Source organism: Nuphar pumila, chromosome 3 (assembly GCF_984573655.1).
Source record: "Nuphar pumila chromosome 3, dmNupPumi1.hap1.1, whole genome shotgun sequence".
Taxonomy (NCBI): Eukaryota; Viridiplantae; Streptophyta; class Magnoliopsida; order Nymphaeales; family Nymphaeaceae; genus Nuphar; species Nuphar pumila.
In genome coordinates this window covers 136863706-136883069 of record NC_143251.1, presented here as the reverse complement: position 1 = coordinate 136883069, position 19364 = coordinate 136863706, and the positions used below count along the sequence as shown (strand labels likewise).

Genomic DNA, 19364 nt, shown 5'->3' with positions numbered 1-19364 from the left:
CGATACACTGAATTTCTAGGTGGCTTTTTTGATGAAATTCGCATATTTCCTCCCTTTTTATCATCGAAATTAGGGTCTTGTTACGAGTCGGAGTGAGTAATGAACGGGTGATTTCTGTATCTTTTTCTATTCATTTTTTAATCTTTTTTATTTTTAATTTGGGATTACTAGTAGTAGATTTTCAGTGGTATCGGAATTCCGTGTTTTTATTTTTAAGTTGCTTGAGACGTCAAATTTTTTTGAGATTTCATAACTGTTTACGTGTTTTGAATTGGGAATAATTGAAAAAAAAGGAAAAAGAAATCGTGATTTTTTTATGCAGAGAGTTGAAATTTGGCTCTGTATTCAGATTATGGTCTCAAATCTGGTTTTGTTGTTTGAAGAAGAGTAGGTTTTCGCTTCTCGTCGATATTCTCTGCGTTAAATTGAGATGGTATTTCGGTCATTTGGATTGTGGATATACTCTTGCATTGATTCTGAAGTCATGGGGAACGTTCATTTTAATTGAAATTCAGACGCGCGTTTTTTAATCAATTCCGATGACGGGTATTGGTACTTTTGAAGATGTTGGTGAACCTACTTTTAGCTTTAAAAATGGTTTTTTGTTTTAGTTTGTGTTTTTCTTTACTTCAAAAAAATGAAAAAAGGTGGTGGGGTGCTTCTTCAGTCACCCATGATTTGCGAGTGTTGTGATTTTCTGGGCATTTGTTTATGAGCTCAATAACATGGAAAGTTCGTCCTTTGTTTCGATCCTCATACTCATCACATAATCAGTTCAGATGTATAAATTGGTTGATGATATTCCCATTTTCGGAAACCTGATTGTATAGTTTTGTTACTCAATTTCTGCTTTATAATATTTGTCGTTATGCTTTCTTAGATGCTTGAAGGAGATTGGACGCAGTAGGAATTTTTATTGCCGTATTCGTGACTCCTTATTGCATTCTTGAAGGACAATGACACTAACATCTGAACGAGCATGTATATTATGGGTGGTTCTTCTACTATTATGTGGTTCTGCCCTGGCAGATTCAACAACCAAAAGCTTCAATTCAAGGAGATTATTGGAAGTGCAGTCACATAAAAAAGTTGTGCATGCGCCTGATATGTATTTGGGAGCTTCTGTCATAGATGGGTCTGGTACAGAACATTTTATGAGCTTTGGTAGTGCTTCTCATGTGTTCAAGGAGAGGAATGACAGAGTTGCAGTGTCAACAGTTGCTTGGTTCACTCTGGCGATGGCTGCAGTAACTGGCTTAGGTGCAGTGCCATTCTTCTTTGTGGAACTGGAGCCTCAGTGGGAAGGGGTGTGCAATGGGATGGCTGCAGGTGTGATGTTAGCAGCAAGCTTCGACCTTGTGCAAGAAGGGCAGGACTATGGCAGTGACAGCTGGGTGGTGATTGGGATCCTTGCAGGTGGCATTTTCATCTGGCTTTGTAAGAAGGTAGTGACTTATACTTTTACCTCATGGTTTTGTTGTGTGTAACCTTGTAGGAGCACCTCTATCTCTTCCCTTTTTTTTCAATAATGGGAAGAAACTGTTGGATTAACCACCACGATTAACGTGGTGGTTATCCACGATGTGGATACATCCCCACATTAGGGATGATCCATCCGATAAATATGCATGCGATTAAGGGGAACGGTTACGCAAACCGTTCCCACCGTATGCTTTATATTGACTGGGTATCATGAGCGACCCAAGTCAAGCAAAATACAGAAATTTGAGAGGGGAAGAGGTCGACTCACCGTCTGCATAAGGAGGCCTGCGCTTGTGGTGGCTGCAGACAGGCTGAGTTGAAGAATCCTTTTCTCCGGCGACCTCCAACCTCCGTAAATGGCAGCATCAGGTACGCTGTCCTTTTTTTTTCTGTGTGTTTTGTTTTTGTTTTGCAGGGCCACTGCTACAGTGACGCCGTCTGTTTTGCCGCCTCGCCGGAATATCCTCGCCGGAAACCAACATTGGGTTATGGGCCCACACCACGTTTCCTGCTGCGCGGGGTGTGCTCCGGTTTTGACCAGAAACGCAGGTCACCGGCGCCTGTTGCCGGCACCGGCGACTGTCGCCGTTGGGCGACAGTATAATAATAATAATAAAAAAAAAGATCTTACCTCTGTTCATGGGGGTTTTCCTGTCGTCGAGGATCCCGCCGGCGTCTTCATCTTCATCCGCCATCAGGAGGCTGCGGGAGTTGTCGCCAGCGATTTTTTAAGTCGCCGGATTTTTGAAATTTTCTGCAGCATCGTTTTTGGCCGGCGGATGGATGCTTTCGTCGGAGAAGGGCGCCATCAGATGGCGGCGTTGGTCGCCGGCGGACGGCGGCATTGATCGCCGGCAGCGCCGGCGTTGGCTGTCGGCAGGCGGCGGCAAAACCCTGCAACAAAATGAAAAGGGCGAAATAGGGTTTTGGAAAACCCTAATTTTGACTCTTATCGTTTTTGTTTTTTGGGTCGGGTTCATTTTTGAACCGGACCCGCCCACCTGAAATCGATCCATAAAGTGATTCGGATCGGATCAGGGATTCGGGTGGGGACCCGCTCGGGTCCGACCCGGATAAGGAAAACCCCAGGTCTGACCCGGATCCAGCGGTAACCGGGTCCGACCCGGATCCGGTATGTACCGGGTCTGGCCCCGGATCCAGTAATACCGGGTCTGACCCGGATCTGGTTAGTACCGGGTCTGACCCGGATCCGGTTAGTACCGGGTCTGACCCGGATCCGGTTAGTACCGGGTCTGAACCGGATCCGGTTAGTATCGGGTCTGACCCGGATCCGGTTAGTACCGGGTCCGACCCGGATCCAGTTAGTACCGGGTCCGACCCGGATAAGGACTGTACCGGGTCCGACCCGGATCCGGATAACCCCGGGTCTGATCCAGATCCAGTTAGCAGTCGGGTTTGATCCGGATCTAGAAGGGTCCAGGCACTATTTGGCCTGAACCGGATCAGGGACTGACTCAGTCCCCTTTCGGGACCGGTTCAGAGCCGTTTTTGGCCGGTTCCTTCCAGTTTCTCACCGATTCCGAGATGCTAAGACCCTGTTTCCTTAAATATAAGAAAATATAGGGGTTTTGGCATACGGTTATAGGGTTTTAATGAACTTTTGTTCATTTTTGACCCGGTTCATAAGGTTCAAAACCGGTTCGGACCCTTGGATGACCGGTTCATAGTGCTTTAAGACCGGTTCTTGATACATATGACTGGTTCATTCAGTTTAAGAACCATTTCGAGGGTCATATGTCTAGTCCATTCGGTTTACGGACTATTTTAAGATATAATTTTGCATATTAGCATAAAGGATAGTTAAATGAATCAGTGTTTTCATGTCACCAAAGTGATTGAATACACGTGAGTCATGAATGAATTTTATACTATCATACAGTTCCTAAGCCGATATGCACATTGTACTTATATTCATGAAACGATAGACGACCTAAAGGTAGTTTTATCGTGTTTGGAATTTAAGTAGGGTAGAATAAGGTAAATGTGTCGAGATACATCACACATGTGTATCCAAAGATACCTTGTGTTGATGGTCTATCTTCACAAGAACCTTAGTTTTACCGAATATGGTTGGTAGGCGAAGTGGTTTCGCGTGTCGGAACTCTTACCAAAGTAGGACTCCGATGACCCCCTTCACTCGCCTGGAAAGAAGCATATCAAGGGCCTTTATCATTTTGCTTTTTCCACTAAAGTTTTAGTCTCGTATGAATGTTTCCTGATACGTGTCTTTTGTCATGCAGTTTCTAGTTCTGTGATTTTAGATGGCTCTAGCTCCATACCTTTTCTAGATGGATCCAATTTTAGTGATTGGAAAGAAACCGTTTTATTTGCATTAGGGTATATGGATTTAGATCTGGCCCTAAGGATAGATGAACCCGCTGCCCTCACTGATCAGAGTACTGCTGATCAAAAGATTGCTTTTGAGAAGTGGGAGCGCTCGAATAGACTTAGCTTGTTGCTTTTGCAATCTAAAGTAGCTAAGAACATTCGGAGTGCTATCCCACAATGCAGAACAGTGAGAGAATTCACGAATGCCATTGAGGCACAGTTTGTGAGTTCAAACAAGGCCAGAGCCAGTACCCTGATGTCAAAACTGATATCTATGAAATATACTGGAGGGGGAAACATTCGCCAGCACATTTTGGAGATGAGAAACATAGCGTCTCAGCTGAATGACATGAAGCTCACTATCTCTGATTCTTTCCTAGTGCATTTAGTTCTAACGTCCTTACCTTTGGAATACGGACCTTTCAAAATCTCGTACAACACACATAATGATGAATGAACATTTAATGAACTCATGTCTAAGTGTGTTGAAGAAGAAGAGAGGATGAAAGGTGAGAAGGTGCAAAGTGCACATATGGCTTCTCATACGTCCAAGGTAGGACCAAGGAAGAATGCATTTAAGAGAAATGCTAGGAAAAAGCCAACTGGGGATAAGTCATCCCAAGATAAGCAATCAAACTCTGTTCCCATAAAGTGCTTCTTTTGCAAGAAGAAGGGACACATAAAAGCAGATTGCATAAAGTACAAGAAGTGGTTGGAAAAGAGAGGTAATTTGTCATTTGTTTCTCATGAATGTAATTTATTACAAATTCCTGAAAATAGCTGGTGGATTGATTCTGGTGCTACTGTTCATATTTCCAACTGTCTACAGTTGTTCCTGAGCAGAAGGGAACCAACAATGTATGAGAAAAGCATCTATTCGGGAAACAAGATGCGTTCACATGTGAAGGGTGTTGGAACCTGCAGGATTACTCTGGATACGGGCGTAGTTTTAGATCTTCATGATGTCTTTTATATTCCATCGTATAGTAGAAACTTAATTTCAATTTCAAAGTTGGATAAATTTGGATATTGTTTTAAGTTTGAAAATTCCAAATTGTTCATATTCAGAAATTCAATTGAAATTGGTTCTGCATCAGTTTATGATGGTTTATATAGATTGAATGTGAAGATCCAAACTCAGGAGTCTTTGACTTCTGAATACGCATTAGTTGGAAATAAACGTAGCATGATGAATGATAAATCTTACATGCTTTGGCATCGAAGGTTGGGTCATATCTCTGAAAAGAGAATAAAGAGACTGGTAAATGAAGGGATCTTGCAATCTCTAGATTTTACTAACAATGACCCATGTGTTGATTGCATAAAGGCTAAGCATACAAACACATATAAAGAGGGTGCCAAACGCAGTAGTGAGATATTAGAAATAGTTCATACGGATGTATGTGGACCATTTTCCCCCTGTTACACAGGCGAAAAATATTTCGTTACCTTTATTGATGACTATTCTCGGTATATGTATCTCTACTTGATTTTCGAAAAATCTGATGTTTTTCAGATGTTTAAGGAATTTAAGAAAGAAGTAGAGAAACAAACCGATAAGGTTATTAAAATAGTCAGGTCTGATAGAGGTGGCGAATATTATGGTAGGTTTACTGAGATGGGGCAAAGGGAAGGACCATTAGCACGATTTCTTAAAGAGGAAGGCATTGTGCCTCAATATACCATGCCTGGTAGTGCCTATCAGAATGGTGTAGCTGAAAGGAGAAATCGTACGCTTAAAGAAATGGTCAGGGCTATGTTGAATTATTCAACACTTCCCATAAAGTTGTGGGGTGAAGCCTTAAGGACAGCTGTGCATATTTTGAATAAGGTTCCTACGAAATCTGTGCCTAAAACTCCTTACGAGTTGTGGACAGGTAGGAAACCATCACTGTCTTATATGCACATATGGGGATGTCCTGCAGAGGCTAAATTATATAACCCCCACATTAAAGCCTTTGATCCAAGAACAACCAGTTGATATTTCATTGGTTATCCAGAAAGATCAAAAGGGTACAGGTTTTATTGCCCATCTCACTCACCACATATTGTTGAAACGGATAAGGCTAAATTCCTAGAAGATGGTTCAGTAGGATTAAGTGCACTTCAAAGCATTGGTTTTGAGGAAATACAGGATCCAGTTTCATCACCTGTTAAGGAAAACATCGAAAGATACCACATTGTTATTCCTAATGATGGTGTGGTTGATCATTCGATTGTTAATGCACAAATCCAAAGTGAACCTATTGTGGACAATGCGGAAGAGCACGAACAGGATGATCAGGTTCAATCTGAGCCTGAGGAACGACCTGTTTGGAGATCCACAAGGATTAGGAGATCTGCAATACATCCTGATTATGTGGTGTACCTTCAGGAGCCTGGTGATTTCATAGATATGGATGATGACCCGTTGAATTTTATGGAAGCTGTTGAGAGCAAACAATCTTCGCACTGGATTGAAGCCATGAAAGAAGAGTTAGACTCTATGGCTAAAAATCAAGTGTGGGATCTTGTCACGTTACCTAAAGGAGTAAAGCCCGTAGGGTGTAAATGGGTCTTTAAGACCAAGAAGGACTCCAAAGGTAACATAGAGAGACATAAAGCAAGATTGGTTGCTAAACGATTCACCCAGATGGAGGGCATTGACTATAATGAGACATTTTCTCCTGTCTCAACTAAGGAGTCAATGAGGATAATTCTGGCCCTCGTAGCTCATTATGACTTAGAGCTACATCAGATGGATGTGAAAACAGCGTTCCTCAACGGGGATCTGAATGAAGAGGTATACATGGAACAACCTCTTGGTTTCTCTGAAAATGATCGTTTGGTTTGTAAGCTTAACAAATCAATATATGGACTTAAACAGGCCTCCCGACAATGGTATATTAAATTTTCCCAAGTCATTGTGACTTTCGGGTTTACAGAAAACATTATTGATCAATGTATATACCTTAAGGAAAGTGGGAGTAAGTTCATTATATTGATGTTGTATGTGGATGACATCTTACTTGCAACCAACGATATTAAGTTACTTTCAGAGACAAAACAGTTTCTTGCATCACATTTTGATATGAAAGATATGGGTGAGGCTGCTTATGTTCTTGGCATTGAGATTCGTCGAGACCGAGCAAAAGGGTTTTTAGGCCTCTCCCAAAGATCCTATATAGAAAAGGTGTTAAAGAGATATGGGATGGAGAATTGTTCTCCTACTTCTACACCCATATCAAAATGTGACAAGCTGAGCCTAAAGGATTGTCCACAGAACGATATTGACAAAGCACAGATGAGTGCTTATCCATATGCATCAGTTGTTGGCAGCTTGCAGTACGCGCAGACATGTTCTCGACCAGATATTTCTTTTGCAGTAGGGGTACTTGGTAGATTTCAGTCTAATCCAGGTTTACCTCATTGGAAGGCTGCCAAGAAAGTCTTGCGGTATTTGCAAGGGACAAAAGACTATATGTTAACGTATCATAAGGTTGACCACCTCGAGGTCATTGGCTACTCAGATGCGGATTTAGGAGGATGCCTTGATAGTAGAAAGTCTACTACTGGGTATGTCTTCTTACTAGCTGGGGGAGCGATCTCTTGGAGGAGTGGAAAGCAGACGACCACTGCTGCCCACACCATGGAGGCAGAATTCATTGCATTGTACGAGACTACTTCGCAGGCTATATGGTTAAAGAACTTCATATCACAGTTAATGGTGGTCGATTCCATTGGGAAGCCACTGAAGGTCTACTGTGATAATGAAGCTGCAGTGTCCTTTTCGAACAACAACAAAAGTACTACGTCATGCAAGCATATGGAATTGAAGTATTTTGTTGTTAAAGAAAGGACGGAGAATCATTTAGTGCATATTGTCAATATTGGTACCAAAGAGATGATCGCTGATCCTCTTACTAAAGGGCTAGCACCGGGATTATATTCCGAACATGTAATGAGGATGGGATTGTTAAACTCTTTTTGACATATGCATATAAATAAAGTGATCACTTTCAGTTTTTTGATTCTCATTTTGGTTGTTGTTAATCTCATAAGGATTAGAGATTCAACTAAGGACCTTTAGAATAGAATATAAAGGCCATTCTATTCATCAAGTTATTTCCATAAGGTTTTCTGGTTAAAAAGATTTATCGTCGGATCAAGTGGGAGAATGTTGGATTAACCACCACGATTAACGTGGTGGTTATCCACGATGTGGATACATCCCCACATTAGGGATGATCCATCCGATAAATATGCATGCGATTAAGGGGAACGGTTACGCAAACCGTTCCCACCGTATGCTTTATATTGACTGGGTATCATGAGCGACCCAAGTCAAGCAAAATGCAGAAATTTGAGAGGGGAAGAGGTCGACTCACCGTCTGCATAAGGAGGCCTGCGCTTGTGGTGGCTGCAGACAGGCTGAGTTGAAGAATCCTTTTCTCCGGCGACCTCCAACCTCCGTAAATGGCAGCATCAGGTACGCTGTCCTTTTTTTTCTGTGTGTTTTGTTTTTGTTTTGCAGGGCCACTGCTACAGTGACGCCGTCTGTTTTGCCGCCTCGCCGAAATATCCTCGCCGGAAACCAACAGAAACAACCACTTTCGTTTGGATGTTCCTTTACGGGCCAAGAGGTGTAAAATATTCAAGCTTTGGCATCCATTGAAGCACAAGAAAGAAACAAGAAGATAGAGAAGAGTTGAAACTTCATTAGCAAGAACGAAGAAATAATACAACATATAGGGTCGACCTCTCCCTTTGCACTACAACAACAAAACAACAACAACAACTACGCCTTCATCCCAAAACAATTGGGGTCAGCGATATGAACCAAAAAAGAAATTCATTTTGGGTCTTCCACATGAATCCTTTTCCTCCAATCATTTCTATCCAACGCCATGTCCTCGGTGAGGTTCAAAGCATTCATATCCTTTCCTATCATCTCCATCCAAGTCTTCCTAGGCCTACCCCGACCTCTTTTAACTAATATATTTTCCCATTTCTCTAACCTTCTAACTGGAGCATCATTAGGCCTTCGCCGAATATGTCCAAACCACCGTAAACGATTCTCTCGCATCTTATTTTCAATGGGTGCAACACCTACCTTCTTACGTATCTCTTCGTTCCGAATCTTATCTTTTATTGTATTTCCACACATCCATCTAAGCATCCGCATCTCAGCTACCCTCATTTTTTGAATATGATGTCTCTTGGCAGCCCAACATTCCGTACCATATAGTAAAGCGGGTCTAATAGTCGTCCTATAAAACTTTCCCTTCAACCGCAATGGCATTCTACGATCGCACAGCACTCCAGTAGCACTTTTCCATTTCATCCACCCAACCTTTATCCTATGATTTACATCTCCATCAATTTCTCCATACTTTTGAATGATGGATCCCAAATATTTGAAATAATCATTCACCGGTATATCTTGCTCACCAAGTTTCACTACACTCACATCACTACTTCGTTGCTTACTAAACCGACATTCCATATATTCAGTCTTACTCTTACTCAACTTAAAACCTCTAGCTTCCAATGTCTGTCTCCATAATTCTAACTTAGCATTAACCCCAGCTCTAGACTCATCAATCAAAACAATATCATCAGCAAACAACATACACCACGGTACATTTTCTTGAATTGATCTCGTAAGCTCATCCATCACTATCGCAAATAGGAAAGGGCTTAAAGCAGATCCTTGATGTAACCCAACCGTTATCGGAAAATTGGTTGTCACCCCTCCACAAGTGCGGACATTGGTCACTACTCCTTCATACATATCTTTAATTATACTAATGTACTTGAGAGAAACACCTTTCTTCATCATTGTCCACCAGAGAACGTCCCTAGGTACTCTATCGTATGCCTTCTCTAAATCAATAAAAACCATATGCAAATCTTTGTTCCTCTCTCTATATCTTTCAATAAGTTGTCTAAGAAGATGTATAGCTTCCATAGTTGATCTTCCAGGCATAAAACCAAATTGATTCTCCGATATCATGACAACCTTCCTCAACCTAGACTCAATCACCCTCTCCCAAAGTTTCATAGTATGACTCATGAGTTTTATACCACGATAGTTTGTGCAATCTTGTATATCACCCTTATTCTTATATAAAGGCACCAAAGTACTCTTCCTCCACTCATTAGGCATCTTATTTGTTCGCCAAATCAAGTTAAAAAGATTTTTCAACCATTCTAAACCTTTCTCTCCCAAGCATTTCCATGCCTCGATAGGTATACCATCTGGGCCAACTGCCCTTCTTGATTTCATTTTCTTCAAAGCCTCTGCAATTTCTTTCTTTTGAATCTTGCGCATGAAGTCACGATTTATCTCATGAAAAGGAATGGAGAAGTCTCCAAGATCTTGAGCATGACTATCATTAAATAGCTTATCAAAATAATCTTTCCATCTCTCCTTAATCTCCTCATCTTTGACTAAAACCCTTTGCGTTTTATCTTTGATACATCTAACCATACCCAAATCCTTCGATTTCCTATCTCTCATCTTTGCAAGCCTATAAATATCCTTCTCGCCTTCTTTGGTATCCAACTTGTCATAAACCTCCTTATATACCTTAGCCCTCGCGTTTCGAACAACTTTTTTAGCTTCCTTCTTTGCTATCATATACTTCTCCAAATTCTCATTATCACGACTCTTACTTAGATTTCTATAACACTCTCTTTTAACCTTAATAGCTAATTTGACATCCTCGTTCCACCATGATGTATCCTTACCTAGTGGTGCACCGCCTTTAGACTCACCCAATACCTCCTTAGCTACTTTTCTCATACCACCCGCTATCTTATTCCACATTGATTCTGAATCCTCCTCGAGACACCAATCAACTTCCTTAACTACCTGCTCTACAAACATTCCTTGTTTAGCTCCTTTCAGTGCCCACCACTTAATTCTAGGATCTATCCTATGTCTATCCCTTTTGCGGCATTGTCTAATTCTAAGATCTAAAATTAAGACTCTATGTTGTGTAGCTACACTTTCTCCTGGTATAACCTTACAATCGATGCAACAACCCCTATCTCTCTTTCTAAGTAGGAAAAAATCTATCTGACTCGTATTAACCCCACTTTTAAATGTTACTAGGTGAGACTCCCTGTTCCTAAACCAAGTGTTTGCTAAGATCATATCATAGGACAAACAAAAATCTAAAATCCTTTCTCCACTTTCATTTCTTTTTCCTACTCCCTTTGCACTACATGTCAAAAATATTTGACCACTACCTCCTAACTTCCTAACAGATTACATTGATACCCCTAACAAATAACAATATATACACTTAATGAGGGGTAGCACATGGATAGTAATACACATGATAGTTGATACATCTTATATTACAGTCTTCAACATAAAACTCTATGTGAATTCTCCCTTGCCCACTAGAGATAGTTTCCCGTTGGCTTCTTTTTCTTCAGTTTTGAGGTTTGAAAAGTACTGAAGTCAAAGCGTCAATCTTCATGTCTTTTATTTTGGTAACAACCAGAGTTGACTGGAATTTCATATTACTACCATACGCAGAAATGGTTGTCTAAATTAGAATGTTCAGATTGGTTTCTTGCATTGGTGGTTTTGAATTGGACTCTGATTAGATGCCTAGGGTACACCAGGTTTCTTTTCCAACAGTAAACACAATGAAGAACCACAGATTCACAGAAAAATCACTAAAACTACTTATACTCTAAGATTGTTACTGTATTCCTGTTTTTTTTAATACTGATATCGTGTATGTTTAGTCTACTCAGTATGTTATCCATTGGAAATTTTGATATTCAAACTTCCGGCAGATTTAATTTCTTGGCCATCATTTCTACTACTATTTTGTTGCTTGAAAAACACTAATTCCTACTGGCCACTAGAAGCCATTGCTCCTGACATTCAGAAAAGCATCCTGTTACCTTCTCATGTGATTCGATAAATCTTACTTGTCCTGATAGTTGATGTTTTTTATGAGGGGAAGTCCTAATAGTTAACATTTCAAATTGAAATAGTTGTCTATCAGGCAAGTAACAAGTTAAAAAAAAATGTGAATAAAGTTTTCATCGCCTTATATATCCTTATTATTAACTGATGATTGATAAATGTTGTTGTTTTATGGCTATACCTCGCATTTATGATGTGAGGTATTTATTGAATTGACATGAATATTTTGATCCTATCATTGTAAAAGGAATATATTTTTTTGGTCATCTTTATCAGTCAAAGTGATGCCATCAAATCATAGATTTCTGGATTTTCCATTTTTTATTCTTCTTTCTCTTGTTCTCTTTTTTTATGTTCTTTGAATTATATTCAAGTTTTATGTGCAATTTAAGTAGTTCTCTTGATGTTATTGATTTCTGATTTTGTTCTTTTGATGGAAGATGCTTGGATGGTGTCAGTAATGTGCTCGATGACCCTTTTCTTCTAAATATGCAGTTCTTGGAGCAATATGGTGAAGTAAGCATGTTGGAGATTAAAGGTGCTGATGCTAGAAAAGCGGTTCTTGTGATTGGAATAATGACTCTTCATTCTTTTGGTGAGGGCTCAGGTGTTGGAGTCTCCTTTGCTGGATCAAAGGGACTTTATCAAGGTAGTTTGGTAACATTAGCCATAGCTATACATAATATTCCAGAAGGCTTGGCTGTGAGCATGGTCCTTGCATCTAGAGGGGTCTCACCTCGGAATGCAATGTTGTGGAGCGTAATTACATCATTGCCACAGGTATTACATAATGAATGCTTCTGCTGGCTGTTGTCCTTGTTCAATATGAAAAGTGTGTGTTTTCTACAAATTGCTATGGTTTAATAGGTTGTTTATGATTTGGTTAACAATTATAATTGTAGTTATTGTATCATTACTATTTATTTTGGTTAGTGTTTTTCCATAAGTTGGTAAATGGTAATTTTCCAAAGAGGCACTTTTTAATAGGTTCGATATGGTTTGGTAGTGAGTTGGTGTGGAGTTTTATTTTCATTCGAATGCCATTTGAGACAGAATTAATGAGTATCCAACTTATTTTTCTTAAGATTTTGTAGGCATGCCATATCAAGATGGCTAGTAAATTTTTTCTTCGAGTTGAATATTTTTGTATCCATCATTTGATGCTCCTGAAATTTGTTACACCTCTTTGCAGCTTTCTTCAACTTTTAGCTATTTAATAGAAGCTGTCAAGCAGGAAATATTAAAATAACTCATGACATGAAAATGCATAGGCATGCTGTGTTTTAGTGCATTGGTTGAAACTTTTAAAGTAAAAAGAAAAAGAAGAAAATTTTGTTATGTTTTCAAAAGAAAAACGGGTTCTTGCAATATATATATATATATATATATATATATATATATATATATATTGAATCAGTGAAGTAAATACCTAAAATTGGAAGAAGTATGGATCCTTAGTTTTATCGTTATGTCTATGTGGTGCTGCAAGAATTTAGAAAGAGAAGGAAAAAAGTAAATAGCAAGCAATGACTAGATTGTTTCCTTCTATTATGAGTGGTATGCTACAACACAGTAGTCCAATATATCTTATTGCTATCAAAATGGGACACACCATTGTGTCCAATAGTATACTTTGCATCATATATATATATATATATATATATATATATATATATATATATATATATATAATGTTTATCCACAACATTGAATTGAATTGTAGAATCCATGTGCTCACATTATGCAACCAAATTAAATCATGTTGCTGTCATAATGGGATAGGTGATAATGTCAAGCAGTCTCGTTTGCATCATATTTGTTAATGTTCATTTTCCACATCATTGAGTGGGATTGTAAAATCCATCTATACATTCTGCACATTCTCCATTTTGCAGCTGTATGAGACAGGTGATCGTGTCAAGTAGTATCGTTTGGATCATATTTGTTAATGGTCATTTTCCACATCATTGAGTGGGACAATAAAATCCATCTGTACATTACGCATATTCTCCATTTTACAGACATTTCCTTATTCATTTTCAGGCTTCCTTTTCTTTTTTCTTTATCCAAATGTACTGCAGCTATTCTGCTGTAAAAATTGACAAAGACATATACATGATGGATGAATAAATTCTGCAGAACCAACATGAATATTATGCAATATAAAAGTGTGTTTTAGGTAAGCCTGTACATGTTCCTTCAAACTGCATATTCATGTTGACTTTTGCGGAATTTGTTCATCCCTTATGTATTCAGCTTTTTCATTTGGAGTTATCAAGCAGACAAGCAGGTACTCTTTTTCTTGCTGTTTCTAGATGTCTTTTGTGTGTAAAGCAAAAGTTATGGCAAGAAACAAGATGAGAAGCACTGCTATCTGTATGCATTTATCCAAATGCACTATTACAATATTTTTGATATTTATATAAAACTGATTCTATTCGAGATATCTACCTAGAATGTTTTGATCCTTCCCACCTTGGGGCTTCACACTTTTTATCAGTCTGCGTCTTGCATATTTAGTTGCAATTACTTGTTTAGTGTATGAAACTGTAGGCATAATGCTTACCGCTCTAAATATTTTTGTGTTTTTTCTCAATTGAAGATCTTGTAGAAGATATAACATTTATGCTATTGACACCTTCGTTGTTGTGATTGTTAACTCAATACAACTGTTTTTACCCCAATATGTATGGCTTCTCTCTGTGCTTTTTTCAATGAAGCTAATGGGACTGCACTGACTGTGGTTTCTTGTAGCCCATTGTAGCTGTTCCTTCATTTATATGTGCCGATGCTTTCCACAAAGTCCTTCCTTTCTGTACGGGCTTTGCTGCTGGCTGCATGATCTGGATGGTAATGGCTGAGGTACTCCCTGATGCATTCAAGGTAAATCTGTTTTTTCTTTTTTAACTTTGGTTTGATATTATTTTAATTTATATAGTTATGCTGATGTGCCCAAATATGCCTTATAAATTGTGAATTCTGGATTGTGGATGTTGAAGTTTTACTAAGATACAAAGTAAGAAGAAGGCTAAGCATTTTCTTCATATGATGCCTGTTGTTGGTGTGCACAGGCATGGAAGAAGTTTTTTTTTTGTCTTTTATAATCAAATGAAACCTTTTTAATGTATCCATTGAATGAGCAATGCATGGATGAGATGCTTGGAACAGTGACTACAAACATGCAAGGGAACTGACTTAAAATAAGATTACCTTTGTTTTCTTTTCATACTGTTGGTTAAAAGGAGGGTGCAATTTATGCACCATAACTTCTGGCAAATAAACAGTCAATAGAATATGTTTGAACCTATTGATATGTCAGGATCAAGCCCTTTCAGTTTTCAAATATCGTTGAAAAGCAATGAACGTGTGGTTGTTCTTTATTCCTAGGATGCAACAAGGACTCGGTTTCTTGTACATGATTTATGATCAATGTCTGAATCAATATTGTATACCAAGTATTTCTCTTTTTATGTGCACAACATGATTTCATTAATACCCTTGCAGTAGTTTTTTTAATTTCCCAGTCATATTGTCAATGCAGGAAGCTCCTCCTTCACAAGTTGCAACAGCAGCTACAATCTCTGTAGCCTTCATGGAAATGCTAAGCACAGTGTTCCAGACTTTTAGTGAGGGATACAGGTGAATATCTCCTTCATTAACCTTGGGTATTGGCAGTAAGATTTAACTATGTGCGCATAAATTAGTGATGAGGCAGTTAGATAAACCAGATTGCTTTGCCTACTTGATAATCTATGTTTTGCATGCAAAATTTATGTGGAAACATGCATAAATGTCCACAAAACCAGAAGTAAGCTGCACAAATATTCATACATAACATATGTTTGACGAAACCAAAAACGTGTACTCCACCACTGAAAATTCTCTAATCATGTAACTGCTCGAAAGCACGTCCTAGTATCATTGCCCAAGCACACATTTACACATGCAAAGTTGGGCAGTACTTTTTGTGTTGCTATATGTATGGTGATTATGTACACTAAATGCAACCAATCTGCTTGATGCTAAAAGTTATAGTAATCCTGTTCGATGTGATTGTGATAATTCTCTTGGTTTCTGTCTCATGTCATGTCAAGTGATTAGTTAGATCCATCTTTTAAGGTGTGGTCCCATCTGAATCCATCAAATGGCATCTCTTACCTACTCTAAGGGGATAAACTTGTGCTTCAGAAAAAAAGAATTTCTATACAGCACAAAAATTACTTTTGGTAGTGGACACAAAAAAAAGTTTTCAGAAAAAATTTTTTGATCTTGTTTTTACCTAGAAGCATTTCTGATTTAGGAGAATGGAATATTCCTTTGTGTATAGTTTTAACCTTAAGTCATCGAAGAAACCTATCCCTTGCACTATGCCATGTAGGAAGGTGCATTAGCTCTTCTCTAAAATGTTCTTAAATATTCTGAAAGGCAACCTGATTTTGTTTGCAAGGTGAGTGGTTTGGACCATCAGCTTGAAATATTAAACCACGTCCAAGCATGCTAGGTGTGTATAGGTGAACTATCATTGCTCCCATTGATGACCTCATTTAAGATAAAATCTGGCAGTTGTGTCTTCTCCTCTATCAGCCCCCGGTCTGGCTGTGGAAAAAATCGGTGGGTCAGGTTTTTGGCTGCCCAACTCTTGCCACCAGGTTGGCCAGAAAGGGCTGGGTTGGCACTGTCCTGGTTATGGTGCACCCCTCACATGTTCAAGCTGGTGCCTCTTCCAGGTACATAAAGCAGGAGAGCGTATCACTTGCATTGTATGCACAAGAATGTGTGTGTGAAATGCGGGCATATGTGTGTACACGTGAACACAAATGCATGCAAATGTAAAATAGTTGTGTACTGTCATATTTAAAATGTGTCTGTCATTGATTCTATACATGTGCATGTTATGTATGCATGTCTGTGCTAATCCATTTGTTCTTTTTCATGTCTGAAATTTTGTATTGCAGCTCAGAGCATGTTTATGGCTTCTTGGTTTCCCTTCTTTTTGGTCTGGGTCCACTCTTAGGTGGTGCCACTTTGGTTGCATTAGCCATCACTTCCTGCCTCCAGCACTCTTTTCTCACGGGTGCCTCTTCGGGGATTGCCTTTGTCCTTGCTGCCTGGCGGCCTTTACAGTTGTGGGCTGGTGAAAAAATGGGATTCTTCACTATTTTGATTCTACTAGCTCTGGGTTCAGCTTTCTTCCATTTCTCGACGACAGGCATCCTGAGGCTGGCACGGCGGAAGGTCTCCACAGACAGCCTAGCACCATGGGGTTTTCCCATGAGTGCTTTGACACTTCAAGCATTCCTTGCATGTGGAACTGTGGCCCTTCATGCACTTGCAGAGGGTCTTGCTCTGGGTGTAGCTGCTCCACAAGCTTACGGTCTTGGGCGTCACATGGTGCTGCCGGTTTCCTTGCATGGCCTTCCTCGTGGTGCAGCTGTAGCGAGCTGTGTCTACGGTGCCACTGATAGTTGGCGAGGTGCGCTTGCTGCTTCAGCATTGACGGGTCTTGCTGGCCCAACATCTGCCATTGGGGCAATACTATCAGGTATTAGCTACAGTGGGCTCGACTACTGGATGGTGTTCGCTTGCGGTACTCTTCTCCCGAGCTTTGGAAGCATTTTCCAGCGCGCCATCCGATTGGAACCTGGAAAGAGTATGTTTGGACTTGTAATGGGTCTGTCATTCGCGTTTGCATGTCTCACCAGCACAAAGCTTGTCTGCCTGCACACCCCTTATTGCAATTCTGCACCTGAAGCTGTGACATAAGGGAGGTTAATCAAGATGAAGTTGGTCACTGGTTAAGAGGAAAGAGGAGTTCGCCCTGCAAGATTCTGTGGATCTCAAGGACATTGCAGGGCATGTAAGAGAGAGAGCTTGTTGTACTTGTAACTTCAAATTTTTTTACTAGCAAGAGTTATAGGTTTACGTTGGAAAGGGTAAAGAGAATGCTCATGGTAACTTAACATGGCTTATGTAAAATTATTGCAATTTCCTGATTTTTGAATACGAGGTTCTGGGGGACCTCTCTTTCAGAGCTTGTTGTACTTGTAACTTCCATTTTTTACTAGCAAGAGTTATAGGTTTACGTTGGAAAGGGTAAAGTGAATGCTCATGGTAATTTAACATGGCTTATGTAAAATTATTGCAATTTCTTGATTTTTGAATAATAGGTTCTTCGGACCTCTCTCTCTCTCTCTCTCTCTTGTATGGAGAACTCTACATCCGATTAGCTAATTTAATTACTTTCTTAGGTGATTTTCAATTGTTTTTATACCGGACCAAACCCCCCAAAATTCTTTGGAATGGGAGATTTGTCATCCGGTCCTTCATCCACCAGGATGAGCGGGTGGATATATCACCTGATCCTTTCTCCTGAGAGAGTGTGTTATGTGTAGGGGTGTCAAAATGAGTGGGTCCATACCCAAATCCAACTAAGTGGTGCTGGTATTGTGGTCGGATCTGGGTTCGATCAGATCTTTCACAAGAAAATCATACCCGAATCTGATAAAGATCACATAAACCAATGGGGGTTCCGCTTGTCTGGTAGGAGCAGCTAGTGCACGTCAAAACCCAATGGTATAGTTGTATAACTGGTAGGGGTCTGCCTAACCCCAGCTTGCCATTAAAAAAAAAAGATCACATAAACCAGGTTCATAGCTTGTAAAATAATATTTTTTATTACACTGAAAAGTTGAGGACCTTTCGGTATAAAATTTCATAAACCATATCTGGTCCACACTTCACCGATCCGACTGGAATAGTTAATAGGACCACTTCCTTTGTTATCAAACCCTAATCCCACCAGTAGTCAAACCCAACCTGTTGACACCCCTAAAATATTGAATTGAGATAAGGTGCAATGTGACTGCATGCTTTTAGTGTGCTGCAATACAGCGCCGCACCCGATCACCCCATCATCCGGCTGTTTGGGCCCACAGCTAACAGGCTGTAGTGCAGCACACTAAAAGTATGCACCTGATCTATGTGTGTTACGTGTGCATGTGTCGTGCACTGGCCATGCCACCCTTCACACTCATCTGATCATCTCCTTGTATCTGCCTCAGACTGTGCTCCTCTCTCTATTTCTCTATTAAGGCTGGGTTGTGGTGTGTTCCCCTTCTCTCCTCTCTCTTTTCAAGGCTTATAAAATCATGCCTATGTATCACAATCTCGAGAGCTGATTCTCACTAACCAAAACATGCAAATCACATTAAAAAAATTTATTCACGTCATGGCCACCTATCAAATCTTAGCCCTTTATTATATATAGGCACCTAAAGTATGGCAATTTACATTTAGCTGCCTCAGTTCTCAAATATTTAAGATAAATGCCTACTTTTTCATGAAATTGCTTGCATGATGGTCGGAAGTGCTTTTTCATGTCACCTAACTTTAGTTTACTCGTTAAAATGATACTTTTAACCTTGCCCTTTCTGTAAATGATTAGACCTATCTGTTGTAGGTCCTTATTTTTGTAGCTACATTCTAAGAGAAAAATAAGTAATTTCAAAAGGTCCAAAAAGGTAACACATGCAGTAATATAAGCAATTTCTTAAAAAAGTAGGCATTTTATTTTAAATATTTGAAAACTTAGGCAGCTTTG

At 39.7% G+C, this 19364-nt stretch overlaps 1 protein-coding gene across 1 annotated transcript; it reads left to right on the top strand.

Annotated features, from left to right (window-relative positions):
• Nucleotides 1-956: 956 nt before the first annotated feature.
• Nucleotides 957-17795, top strand: LOC149843997 (putative zinc transporter At3g08650). Its single transcript, XM_090001009.1, has 5 exons — nt 957-1445; nt 12260-12544; nt 14519-14647; nt 15306-15403; nt 16720-17795. The coding sequence occupies exons 1-5, from the start codon at nt 957-959 to the stop codon at nt 17525-17527; spliced, it is 1809 nt and encodes a 602-aa protein (XP_089857135.1). The 3' UTR covers nt 17528-17795.
• Nucleotides 17796-19364: the final 1569 nt, after the last annotated feature.